This window comes from Mauremys reevesii, unplaced genomic scaffold, assembly GCF_016161935.1.
Source record: "Mauremys reevesii isolate NIE-2019 unplaced genomic scaffold, ASM1616193v1 Contig40, whole genome shotgun sequence".
NCBI classification, from domain to species: Eukaryota; Metazoa; Chordata; order Testudines; family Geoemydidae; genus Mauremys; species Mauremys reevesii.
In genome coordinates, this window is record NW_024100852.1 from 432,309 (window position 1) to 445,148 (window position 12,840).

Genomic DNA, 12,840 nt, shown 5'->3' on the forward strand with positions numbered 1-12,840 from the left:
TTTGTTTAATTTTGAAATTTTCCCATGAAATATTTCAAATGAAAAAATTCAAATGAACATTTTTGTTTGAAATTTTTATCGAGGGAAACAACAGTTTTTTTTACCATTTCTAATTCCTGGTCTGGCATTTCCTATTAGTCTATGAAGCAAAGATATTTGTAACATTAACATGCAGATTACATGTTTTACATATTGAATTAACCTACTATTTCAAATGAACTGACAGTGTACTTTACATATGCTACAGTCCATATATATATGTACTATATATATATATATTTTAATTGTATTATCTATGCGTATGAACCAACATTTTCTTTCCACATGGGTCTGGTATCTCACTGCCATTCAAGAAATCAGACAGGTTAAATCTTTATTTCTCCATTCAATCAACAAATGGACAAGTTCTGTTGTTCTGTATATTTTCAAGTTTCTTAAACATTTCTCCATCATCTCTGTGTCCTCTTTCCTGTAGTGCAGGGACCCACATATTTAACTCAATCTTTGAAACACTTTTCTTCCAAACTCTTCATTTAAGGGCATGTTGCTCTGTGGGAAAATCAGAGGGAATCAGCCAACCCAATGCCAGCTGCATTTAGCGTCTCATAATGAAGCCTATACAGATATCTCATGCAGTTTATTATTGGTGATGAGGCATCAACTTGTGGAGCACTGGCTAGACTTTCAGATCCCAGGCTGAGTTTGCAGGGTTGGAAGAGAGATTAAAACAAAGGAATGACCTGCTCACAGACTTCAGCTATTTGAAATTTCAGCAGTGTTGGTTCATGTTGACTGGACAAGCAGGCCACATGGTATAATTTCTGTTACCTGACTGGGACCTTCATTCAGTAAAACTCTTAAAGTTAAACATGTGAGTAATCCCATTTACTTTAATGGGACTATCCATGTGCTTAAATCTAAGCACATGCTTAAGAACTTTGCCAATGCAAGGCCTAATTGAGTATGTTTTAAATCAAGTTTCTGGTTCAAATACTTGCACTGATTCCAAAATTTGTTTTCTGTGCCCTGACAGCAGCTGAAAATTCTCCGGTTTTGCAAACGGGAAGGTTGGGATTTTCAATTTTTCCTTAAAAAATTAAGTGCCCAAATCCCATTGAATTTCACTGCGGAACACCCCTGAAGTCCTTTGAATGTCCCACCCTAAATGCATTCTCTGGAATGTTAGCAAACAGTGAATCCTGATGGATTGTTATCACAATCAAGGGAATCCAGTGAGACTGATTCTCTGCTCACACTAAGCTGTGCTTGGCATAGGACCAGAGGGGAGTGCAAAGGTGACTCTGAGGTATCTTTAGGCTCCATGATCCTGGGGCCAATCAATGGCCAACCCTGGCACTGTGACAGGGACAAAGATGGAGCCTGAAATGGAGTCCATAGCAGCTTGGTTGGCTGATGGAACTGCCTTGGCCAGATGGACAATGTCTTCACCTTTCTTTCTCTATGCTATCACAAGGAGTTTCAATGCTGTGATCCAGATGAATAATACAGCCTGCTCTGTTTGGAAAAGGTGGCTGGATATCACTGCAAACACGTGGTGGGGTGCATTAGTCCCTTTAAAGTGTACATGTCTCTGACCAGGAGTTTATCTCAGTTGGAGTTTGTCATAAACAGATAGTTAAGGGTTAATGTCTCTTACCTGTAAAGGGTTAAGAAGCTCAGTAAACCTGGCTGACACCCGACCAGAGGACCAATGAGGGGACAAGATACTTTCAAATCTTGGTGGGGGGAAGTCTTTTGTTTGTGCTCTTTGTTTTGGGGGTTGTTCGCTCTTGGGACTAAGAGGGACCAGACATCAATCCAGGCTCTCCAAATCTTTCTGAATCAGTCTCTCATGTTTCAAACTTGTAAGTAACAGCCAGGGAAGGCGTGTTAGTCTTATTTTTGTTTTCTCAACTTGTAAATGTTCCTTTTTGCTGAGAGGATTTTACCTCTGTTTGCTGTAACTTTGAACCTAAGGCTAGAGGGGGGTTCCTCTGAGCTATATGAATCTGATTACCCTGTAAAGTATTTTCCATCCTGATTTTACAGAGATAATTTTTACCTTTCCTTCTTTAATTAAAAGCTTTCTTTTTAAGAACCTGATTGATTTTTTCCTTGTGTTAAGATCCAAGGGGATTGGATCTGGACTCACCAGGAATTGGTGGGGGAAAGGAGCGGGGATGGTTAAATTCTCCTTGTGTTAAGATCCAAGGGATTGGATCGGTGTTCACCAGGAACTTGGTGAAAAAGCCTCTCAAGGCTGCCCAGGGAGAGGAAGGTTTTGGGGGGACAGGAAGTGCTCCAGACACTGAATTTTCTGAGTGGTGGCAGTGTTACCAGATCTAAGCTAGTAATTAAGCTTAGAAGTGCCCATGCAGGTCCCCACATCTGTACCCTAAAGTTCAGAGTGGGGGAGGAACCTTGACAGAGTTGCTGTGAAACAGGAGTCCTACCCTGAAGGAAAAGAGATAGTTTGGAGGTCTGGAAAACTGAAGGAATTCCTTCAAGGGACTGTTTAAAAGCTGGAGTGTCACACAGAGCCCGTGGATCCTTAACAGGCATAAATTAATGTAGCCTGAGGGTTGCTCTAATTTACACTTCACTGTCACATAGTGCTGGCTGTGAAATGTTTCTTTTTTTTTTCTCTGTGGAAAAATGTTGGTTTTAACCAAAAACCAGAAAACTGAAAAAAGACTCATTATTTTAACAATATCCCCAAAATTTGTCATAAAAAAAAGAAAATTTTTTCCAACCATTTGACACAGCAAACATAAAAGACAAGAAATATTTATAAAGAGGTTTTTTCAGTATTTAAATAGAAAGTTGACCAAACAACAGTTGAATCAATTCCCACCCCCTTGTGCTGTAAATACAGTCAGGGGCTTTTTAGAATCAGTTTGTACATCAAGCCTGATTTTTGCTAGATTCAAAATCATAAAGCTCAAATTTTCAAAGGCTTCCAAGTCAGTTAGGCACCTAAATCCCACTCCCTCGCAGTCGGAATTAACCTCTTAAATCACATAGGTGCTCTTTGAACAAGTGACGCTATCAGATTCTGAAATCAGTTGTGATCTACGGGCATTTTAAAGCCCTTGAGCAAAGGCCTTAATCCAAAACCAAAACATCTTACCAAGTATGTGTGAAAGGAACAAACACTGGCAGGCTGGAGGCTGGTGAGTTAAGGCTGTTTGCATGCCTGGACTGTGCATTTCCAAACTTCGTATTTAAGTATCAGGCACAGGCAGTGGACATGCTTCGCTCTCATTTACTCCAGGGTAAACACTGATTTCAATAACGCTACACTGGTTTACACTAGAGTAAGTGAATGAGACTCAGACTCGCTGATGAGACTCTCAACCCAACTCCAATGAAAACTCTCTGTGCCTGGGAATGTCTCTATCTTAATGTGGCTAGGTGAGCTCAGCTACATTGCAAACACAGTGACATGGGCAGATTCTCTGCCCCTGCTCTGACCCCTTTGTACTGCCTCAGCACAGCAAAGCAGGCAGGATCTGGATGCTAGTGCCAGGCTGAGAATTCCCCAGGCACTGTTAATTTTCTGAGCAGAAGGGTAATTTCAGAAGAGACCAGAGCTACCGTGAGGAGGAGAACAAGTGCAGGAAGAGACGGCTATAAAAATAAACACAACTCTGTTGTGGCTTTGCCACAAACCCTGAGCACAAGGCACATTCTGCTTTGTGGATTCCCCCTGTTCCAGGGTGGGGAAGTAATCTGTGGCTGCTGGTGCAGGTACTTCCCCACATGTACTGGCTCAGCTGTGCTGGCCAGGGGAGGCATGACTCCGCCCACTCCTGGACTATGCCCTGCCCACTTCGCAAACACCCTCCCCCGCAGGGAGAGTAAATGGCTGCTCTCTCCCGAGGATGCTGGTAGAACACACCATGGAGTAAGGGCTGCTTTAGATCCTGTCGCTTCCTTGCCTGGGCGTGTCACTGAGCCCCCAGAGCTGCAAAGTCACAGAACAACCCTGATGATTCCAGTGACGTAAGAGGCGAAGCTGACAGAGATGTATTGGATTGTGGCCCAGGGAAACAGGGCAGAGAGGGGGGAAAGTCTCTGCCTGATGGGATTTCAGAGATTACAGATAATGCAAAGTAAAGTTATAGGGCCCGATCCCCAGCTGATGTAAATCACCCCCACACTCCTGGAGTCAATGGCACTTTGCTAATTCACACTCTCTGACAATTTGTACCACTGTGTCCATGTGACAGGCAGAAATAGACATGGTCCAGTGTCACCAGTGACTGGACAAGGTCAGTCAAGCTGGGAAATGAGGGTAAATGACCTGGCTGGAATTTGTAAAGAATCTTTGGGAGTTAGATTCACTGTCAATGGAACTTCGACTCTTCAGGGCCTGGATCCCTTGTGAAGATGAGAAGTAGGCTCTGAAATCAGCTGGGCGCTGTGACATGGAGCACAGCGGTGTCTCAATAGCTTTAAACACCTGGGCCTATGTCCCTTATGCTCCTTTGGAAATCCCAGCCTAGGATTTCAATGCAGAGGGCCGTGGGTCACTTACTGAGCCGAGATGCAGAGGCGGCAGGTTCACGCTTCTGTTGCAGATGAAGTGTAGAATAAGGAGAGATCTCCAGGGCTCTGATGTTCAGAGATTCATAGTGCTCTGTATCCTTGTCTTGCCCCCGAGGTCCCTGGAAATAAAACATGTGCAAATTAACATGAAGCAAAGGGGCTGGCGTCTTTCTGAGAAAGCTGAGATTTAATGGCAGAACCCAGCTGTTCTAAACATAGCAGGTGACTTTCCAAATTGCTCTAATAACTAACACACACACTGATTGTACAGTAGTGTGGGGCAAATCGTATCTGCCCAGTGCATTTTTGGCTTTTCTTTCTGTGTTTAGCAGCATGCTCACAAACTACTCTTGTCATTTACAAATTGACTCAATATTCTGAAACATTCAGGAGATTTCGCAGGTGAGCGAAGGGCAGTCTTTGGGGTACTGGCAAGAACCATCCAGAGTTGGGGTTTGACCTTCAAGCTTCACAACAGGTCACTCCACATCACTGCTAGGTTGAATGCACAAACTTCCTGTGTGACCTGGGTATGCCCTTGATGTCCCTAAACCTCTGACTGCCAGATGCTGGACTGGACGACAGGGAATGGATGACTTGGAAATTGCCCTGTTCCAGGGTCGCCCAGAGGATTCAGGGGGCCTGGGGTCTTCAGCGGTGAGGGGCCTCCACTTTGGCGGTAATTCAGTGGCGGGGAGTCCTTCCGCTCCAGGATCCGCTGCCGAAGTGCCCCGAAGACCTGTGGCGAGGGCCCCCTGCTGTCGAATTACTGCCAAAGCGAGACCCGTTGCCAAAGTGCTGGGTCTTTGGCGGTATTTCGGTGACAGGGGTTCCTTCCACTCCAGGGCGGAAGGACCCCCTGCCACCAAAAACCCGGAGTGGAAGAAGCTCCGGGGGCCCCAGCCCCGTGAGAGTTTTCCGGGGCCCCCGGAGCAAGTGAAGGACCCCGCTCCAGCTTCTGGGGGCGTGTACAGAACAGGACAATTTTGGAGAGAGGTTTAGGGTCAATCCAAATATGGGGTTGTATCATTGACCATCTTGACTATTGATGGGCTATACTCCATAAACTTATCTAATTCTATTTTAAACCCATTTATATTTTTGGCCACCACAACATCCCATGGCAATGAGTTCCACAGGTTAGGTGTGTGCTGTGTGAAAAAATACTTCTGCTTGTTTGTATTAAACCTCCTGCCTATTAATTTCATTGGGGTCTTTTGTATTGTGTGGAAAGGTGAATAACACTTCTTGATTCTCTTTTCCTACACCATTCATGATTTTATAGATCTCTATCCTATTCCCCCTCTTAGTCATCTCTTTTTACTTACTGTGTAATGGGAACATCCCGCAAATGACGCATCTGAAAAATAAATACTTCATTTATAGCCATTTTTATTAGTAATTGTTCAGGTCAAATAGCATCTGAATTTTAAACATCTCTTCAATCCCTGTTATGTGTGTGAGTAGTGCTGAAGGATTCAGACATCTTGGGGATGGTATTTCTAAAAAACTACTTTTTGGTACTTAAGCTCTGAGAGGAATAAATAGCAATTCAAACAATAAATCTACCATTTGAAGCACATGTATGGGAGAAATGATTTGGGGTGACTTTGGGACCTTTATTAGGAGGGCATCCATTTCACAAAAAATGGAACCTGGGATCGTGGGTTTGGATTTTGAGTCGTGGTGGATTCTCCATCACCGGTAATCTTAAAATCAAGATTGGAAGTTTTTTTCCTAAATGATTCACTCTAGGAATTACTTCATGGCAGTTCTCTGGCCTGTGTTATACAAGGGGTCAGACTAGATGATCACAGTGGTCCCTTCTGGCATCTATGACTCGTTGTAATGGAACAGAATAGGCCTAGGTAATGAGCTATTGTGCCACCCGCTTTTCAGCAGAAATCCCAGCCTCCAGCCACTGCTCCTACAGTTACATCATACTGTGACTCACAGAATATATTCATCCTCTGACCTGTGGTTAGAAATGTGTTGATGATGAGAAAAACAGTTTATACTGCAGGCTGATATTACAGTGTCCTGGGCCTGTGAATTAATTAACAGACTGTACTCATTTTCCCCATGCTTTGCCTTGAAAATCCAAATATACTAGATGAATCAGTAGATCATAGGAGTAAAGTAATAATATGTTTGAACTCCATACCAATAAGCTTCCCTGCTGCAGTTTCGTCTGTGCTCTCCTTTGCATTTTGCTCCCTATAGAAAATGAGAGAAAACTTAAATGAGTGAATGTGGAAAGTCATCTGTATTTACTGTATTCAAACGAGAGAGTCCTGGGCTAGCATCCCACCACCAATGTGATACTTTGGCTTAGCGAATGTGATTATGTCTACCTCTAATGGTTGCTCCCAGCAATTACAACAGCTTGCTACTTAAGATAATGGATTTTCTTTTAGCTCAAATGGAGAGGATTTCTTCATTGACATTGCAGGATGCAAAACCCACTGATACTATAGTATGCCCATGTGTCTACAGCAGGTTACACAAAATGTCTTTTATCTCTGGTGGGTGATGAACCTGGAATCCATGTGGAAAAAAAATGATTTGGCCAAGTTAGTGGCCACGTATAGAAATTCAAATGGAGTCGTCCCTTCTGGCAGCTGGATCATGACACAGAATATAAGAACATTTTCTCCCCCAATTGCCAATGGGACTGAAAAGGAACTACTTTGCACAATCAGTTTGGGGTCTCAAGTACCTTCCTGAAATCTGGAAATTTTAGAGCCACCATCCCAAGTATCTAATAACACCTAATGCTTATAAAGCACTTTTCTTCAGTAGATCTCAAAGTGCTTTACTCAGGATGTCATCATCATTATCCCCATTGTATAGATGGGGAAACTAAGGCACATGGAGGGGAAATGACTCACCCATGGTCACTCAGCAGCAGAGCCAGCTAGTGTGCTATCCATCAGGCCACAGCGCCTCTCACTAGCACAGAACTATGTGAGCAAAGACCACTATTTGTGAGGGTGCTCTTGCTGGGTAAGGACCTTCACAGAGGGATTCATATGTTATGGCCACCAGATTGACAGTGGGGTTAATCCCTGACTTGATTCATAACCTATCTTCTTTGCTTTTCAGTCATAATCAGTTTTTGCTGAAACAGCATTTTCATTAGGGCAGGGTAATTCTAAATCAAATACTATATTCCTGTAGCTACTAAGACATGATCTCCTCTTACCTTTTGTTTTTACATTGACGTGTAGCTGAAAAGACAGAAAGTGTTAGTGAAATGGTCTAAATGACTCACCATAACTTTAGTAAAAAAAAAAGGAACATAACGCACACTAAGTATGGGGTGAGGAGGCAGGGTCTGGCGTTGTGATCTGGATTAGGGTTAGGCTAGAACTGAGGGTGCAAGTTGCAGGTCACTCCAGATATCAATGTGAGTTTGCAGTGCCAAAATTTCATCAGCTGTTCTCACAAGAATTTGGTCCAAAATGGCACAAATTTCACAAGAGCAGCTGGACTTAAGAAATTTCTGATCTCTCGGGCCAAATCTCTAGCAGATTCCCCTTCTGGATTAGATTCTTTCCTCAAATCAAAGATGTAGGGACAGGTTCCAAGCTGGAGATCTGCGAGCAAGTTACTTCACCTCATAGTTCCAGTTCATGTAGATTGCAGCTGGCCAGGATGTAACCCCTTTCTGGCATTCAGCTTTGTTCATACAGTAATAAACAAAATCCAGCCTAGGCCTCCTCCCTGAGCTTGTTTGCTCCCAGGGCTCCTCCGTAAGGACCACAGCTCACATCCTAGGTCATCTCTTTCTAGAGCTACTCCCACCTCTGTTCTGTCTAGGTCGGGTAAAAAGCCTCTTGCAACATTGAATCAGAGAGATGCACTTAATGTTTTCTAGCAGAATCTGTTAACAGGTGCAAGTTTCAGGCAAACGCTGCCAGAATGTTACAGGATTCAGGGCCAACCCCCCTGAATTTGGGATGGATTCACATTTGAAGTTCTTTGGCCTTTGTCTAAAAGAAACATGTGCTGCAAACATCTAACGGTTATTCTATTTAGGCTCCCTGCCCCTGTTTGAGAACATTATAGAACCTGGGGATTTCTTCTGAGTTTGTCTTATCTAACGTCTAATAGCTTGTGTTGAATACCTTGTGTACAAGGAGAGATTGAAAAGTTTGGGACTGTTCATCTTGGAAAATAAATGACGAAGGGGGGATATGATAGAGGTCTATGAAATTGTGACTGGTGTGGAGAAGGTGAATAAGGAAGTGTTATTTACTCCTTCACATAGCACAGGATCCAGGGGATATGAATAGAATTAAATAGGCAGCTGCTCTAAAGCAAACAAAAGGAAGTACTTCACCCAATGCACTGTCAGCCTGTGGAACTCATTGCCAGAGGATATTGTGGAGCCAAAATTATAACGGGCTTTAGAAAGACCCAGATAAGTTCATGGAGGATAGGTCCATCGCTGGCTATTAGCCAAGGTGGTCAGGGATGCAACCTCATGCTTTGGGTGTCCCCAGCCTCTGACTTCCAGAAGCTGGGGCTGGACAACAGGGGATGGATCACGCACTAATTGCCTGGTCTGTTCATTCCCCTCTGAAGCACCTGGAATTGGCCACTGTCGGAAGTCAGCCTACTCCTCTAGATAGACCATTAGTCTGACCCAGCATGGCCATTCTTATAATCTTGTGCTTTAAGGTGTCAGAGTGATGCCCCAGAACAGCCGCCCATCCCAGCTCATGCTCCAACCCACCTACCTGTCTTCATCAGAAAACACCCCAGCAGCCCCAGAGCCAGGCCGGCCGTGACAGCAAGTCCCACAATGAGTCCTTGTCCTAGAAAACCATCTGCACAGCCGGGAACGGAGAGAAAAGAAGGGGATCAGGCCAGGGAACAGGAACCAACGCAGGTGGAGCTGGGAGCATCCAGAACACAGAGGGAGAACCCAAAAGTGATCTAGGATGGGGTGTGAGCCCCATGGGACATGGATCCAGGATGGGGAGTGAGCCTCAGGGACATACACCCAGGGCTGGGACACCCTGGTACATCATTTTACATCCCACCAAAACTTGGTGCACATGATGAAAAACTGGGGGTGGCTATAACATGATACTAACATGAGACGCCTCACCCAGTGACACCTGCCTCTTGCCCTGTGAGGGGCAGGCAACTGTATCAGGGTGCCCCTTGTGGCACAAGGTGGCCCTGCAGATGCCTCACCCAGAAAGCCCCCTCTTGGGTCTGAAAAGACCTTCCTCCAAGGTTGGAACACTTGAATCAAGGCTCCTCTTTTATGGAGTCTCATTTATTAGATCTCTTTCCATGCATCAATTTAGACCACCCCTTGATCCCCCTGGATACTGCCCATAACTTCCCCCAGAGGAGATGAATATCACAACCCTGCTTCTGGGCTCTGAACTGACATCTCAGGGGGGTTCCCCACAGCCCTCCTTCCTGGGGCTGTGTGGGCTCCTTGAGGCCAAATTCAGCCCTCAAACAGCTCTGCATTGGCCCCTTTTAACCCAGACCATCCATCCAGGGTGACCAGTGTGAAAAGACAGGACTGGGTATACTTGCCTGTCTACAAGACAAAGCCCCTACAATCAGGACGGTCCCAATAATATTGGGGTTCTAGTTACTTCACATCCATCCATCCACCCTCCTTTGGCTCCCTGGAGGATTCTCTTTTACCCTGAAGTCTGGACTGACTTAGCTTACCTGGCCCACAGCTGTGATAATGTTCCCCACAAGGGGAGAAGTGCAGAGCGGGGCTGTGCCAGCCACACCTTCATGGTTCCAATCGCATTGGCTGCCATCACATTTCACAGCGAGGTAACGAGGTAATGAGTTGGCTTTTGCCATCTCCTTGTGAAAACACCACATTGCTCCTTGTGGATTCTTACCCCTTACTGAGCGATTCTGCTTACCTGGGGGCGATGGCTCTGCTCCAGAGCTGTCACTCCCAGAAGGGCTGGGACCATCTGTGGAGCAGAAACACAGTGAACACAGATCCCCTCAAACAGCCAGAACTGCAATGTGAAATGGCAGTGACTGCCAGGGAAATACCTGTGAGTGTCTCTGGGAGTGTCCTATAGCGACATGGGAATATTTGATTAGCAAAGCAACACGCTGCTCAAGGGAGGCAGTGTTGCCTTGTGGCTAGAGCACTGGGTGTGAACTCAGGAGACGTGGGTCCTAATCCCACCTCTGCGTCTGGGTGACCTTAGGTAAATCATCAGCTCTCTGTGTGCCTCAGTTTCCCCATCTGTACTATGGGATAACAATGCTGATTTCATTTGTAAAGTGTTTTGATTTCTATCCATGTATCAGCAGGTGCTGAATGAGCTCTCCCTTGATGGCTATTGATGAACTCGAGGAGGAGGCCTCAGCAGCAGGCTGTATTTTCACATACAGGCCTGCTTTGCCTAGGAGGTCAGCAGAGGGAGCTGCTTCCCCAAAGGGATCAGTTTTGGGTTACAATTAACTTTAATCTTGAACGCAGGGCAATGAAATGTTATTATCCTTATTGTGTGAATTAAGGGCACCAGAACTGTACTGAGCGTACCCTGATCGAGGGGCTCACCCTCCCGTAACCTCGCCCGCTAAGCAGGGGATATTGATGCCAAATCCAAGCAGAAGTAAGAGGTGGGTGGGAGTGGATATTCTCTCTCTGGCAGGGTGGATTCTGTAGGGAGCAGCACATTACAAAAACCTCAGTTACTTCTGTGTGATACCGGGGAAATACACACAGGGTCGGCTCTGCTCTCTCTGAAATCAATGGAAACCTTCTACTGAATTCAAAGCGATTAGGATCTGGCTGGTTCTGGGACTACAATATTTTTGCTCTGTCTCATAAATAGATTCACAGACACTGAAACCCAGAATGGATTGTTCTGATTATCTGGTCTGACCTTCTGCATAACAGGAGCCAGTCCCATATCTCCAGCCCATAATGTCTGTGGCGCAGGAGACCAGAATTCAAAAAAAGACATCCGGTCTTGCTCTAGAGACATCATGTGATGGATAATCCACCACCTCTGAAATGAGTCTCCCTGGGTGCCTGTCCCTTTACCATGTCGCCTGTAAGGAAATCAGCCCGGGAATATGAATGAGAGAGATTCAGAGTCAGATTTGGAACTTCCCCTTTTCTAGCACCAAGCAAACATGGCAGGGTTTTTAAAACCAGTGTTTTGATCAGGCTTGTTAGAGGAGAACTGCAAGATCTGGATGTGGATAATGTGTATCCAGAACTTAGATATGCAGCCACAAGTAGTTTCTAATTTGCAACATTCCCTGCTGTGCATGTGCCCAGGAGGATTTTCAAATAGTCACAACTGCATTAGTTTACCCCTGTCTGTTCTGAACTTCAAGCAAAGCCTGAGTAGACATTAATGACAATGCACCTGCCAAATTTCACATTTAAGGATTTGCCCAAGTTTTGAACAGGTCAGTCTTGTTCTTCATCTTCATAACACTACACAAGGGCAGATGGAATCTTGCTCAACTAAACTAAACTAATGGGCATTGAGCTGCAGTTCAGCACGGAGAGTTCAACACAAGAGGTGAAAGTTTAGAAACTTTTACTCTAGCTGCCACTGGCTGCTCCTACCGAGTCCCTGCTACCTGCCCCCTGCGTGCTAAGCAGCCCTCTGTTCGTTCAGCGTGTTACCTGGTGCACTCACATGCCGGTGGGTACTGGGGAGAGAATTCTTCTCCTGGTTCTTGTCATCCTTGTGCTGGTAACGGCAGGAATACTCCCCTGCGCTCTCTGGAGACTCTGGCTGGGCTGACTCAAAGATATAGATGAATTTGTTTCCATCCTTGGGCAGCATTGAAATTTCCTTGCCGTCCTTACAGAAGATGATGCGCGTCACTGAGGTGTCTATAGGGACGAGGCACAGCAGTATGATGGTGTCCCCATGGCGGGCAGAGCCTTTGTCCAGTATCAGTGTTGGGGCAGGGAGATCACCTAGGTGGGGAGGAAACATTATTTGGTGAAATGGCTCCTCTCTCATGGAATTATGGCAAAGAGTAGCCAGGCCCTTGTGTGTCACCCTGGATTGGGCCCATCTCAGCCTGGGACTTTATGCGACAGAGAAAAAGGTTCTCCCTCTCACCAGCTGGATTTGTAAATTCAAATCGATTTGACCCACATGGATCAGAGGGAGCTGCCCCCTCCTGCTTTACAATCCATCAGCTCCAAATGGCTCCTCTGCTTTTATCCCTCTTGGGCCAGCTCTTCAGCGGGGGTAAATCAGCAAAGCACCAGCTCTTTGCACAGGGACTCAGGCTGTCGTGTCC

At 45.4% G+C, this 12,840-nt stretch overlaps 1 protein-coding gene across 2 annotated transcripts in view; it reads right to left on the reverse strand.

The window, feature by feature from the left end:
• Positions 1-389: 389 nt before the first annotated feature.
• The window catches only part of LOC120394189, a 34,770-nt gene continuing 22,319 nt past the window's right edge, over positions 390-12,840 (reverse strand). The window contains exons 4-11 of one of the 2 annotated variants that reach the window (XM_039518425.1): positions 12,209-12,508; positions 10,467-10,520; positions 9,297-9,386; positions 7,757-7,781; positions 6,716-6,768; positions 5,880-5,911; positions 4,541-4,670; positions 390-549 (exon numbers count right to left, since the gene is read on the reverse strand). In XM_039518425.1, coding sequence (XP_039374359.1) covers positions 530-549; positions 4,541-4,670; positions 5,880-5,911; positions 6,716-6,768; positions 7,757-7,781; positions 9,297-9,386; positions 10,467-10,520; positions 12,209-12,508 — 704 coding nt within the window. In that variant the 3' untranslated portion in view covers positions 390-529. The remainder of the gene's footprint in view (positions 550-4,540; positions 4,671-5,879; positions 5,912-6,715; positions 6,769-7,756; positions 7,782-9,296; positions 9,387-10,466; positions 10,521-12,208; positions 12,509-12,840) is intronic. The other variant, XM_039518426.1, reaches the window with a different exon arrangement.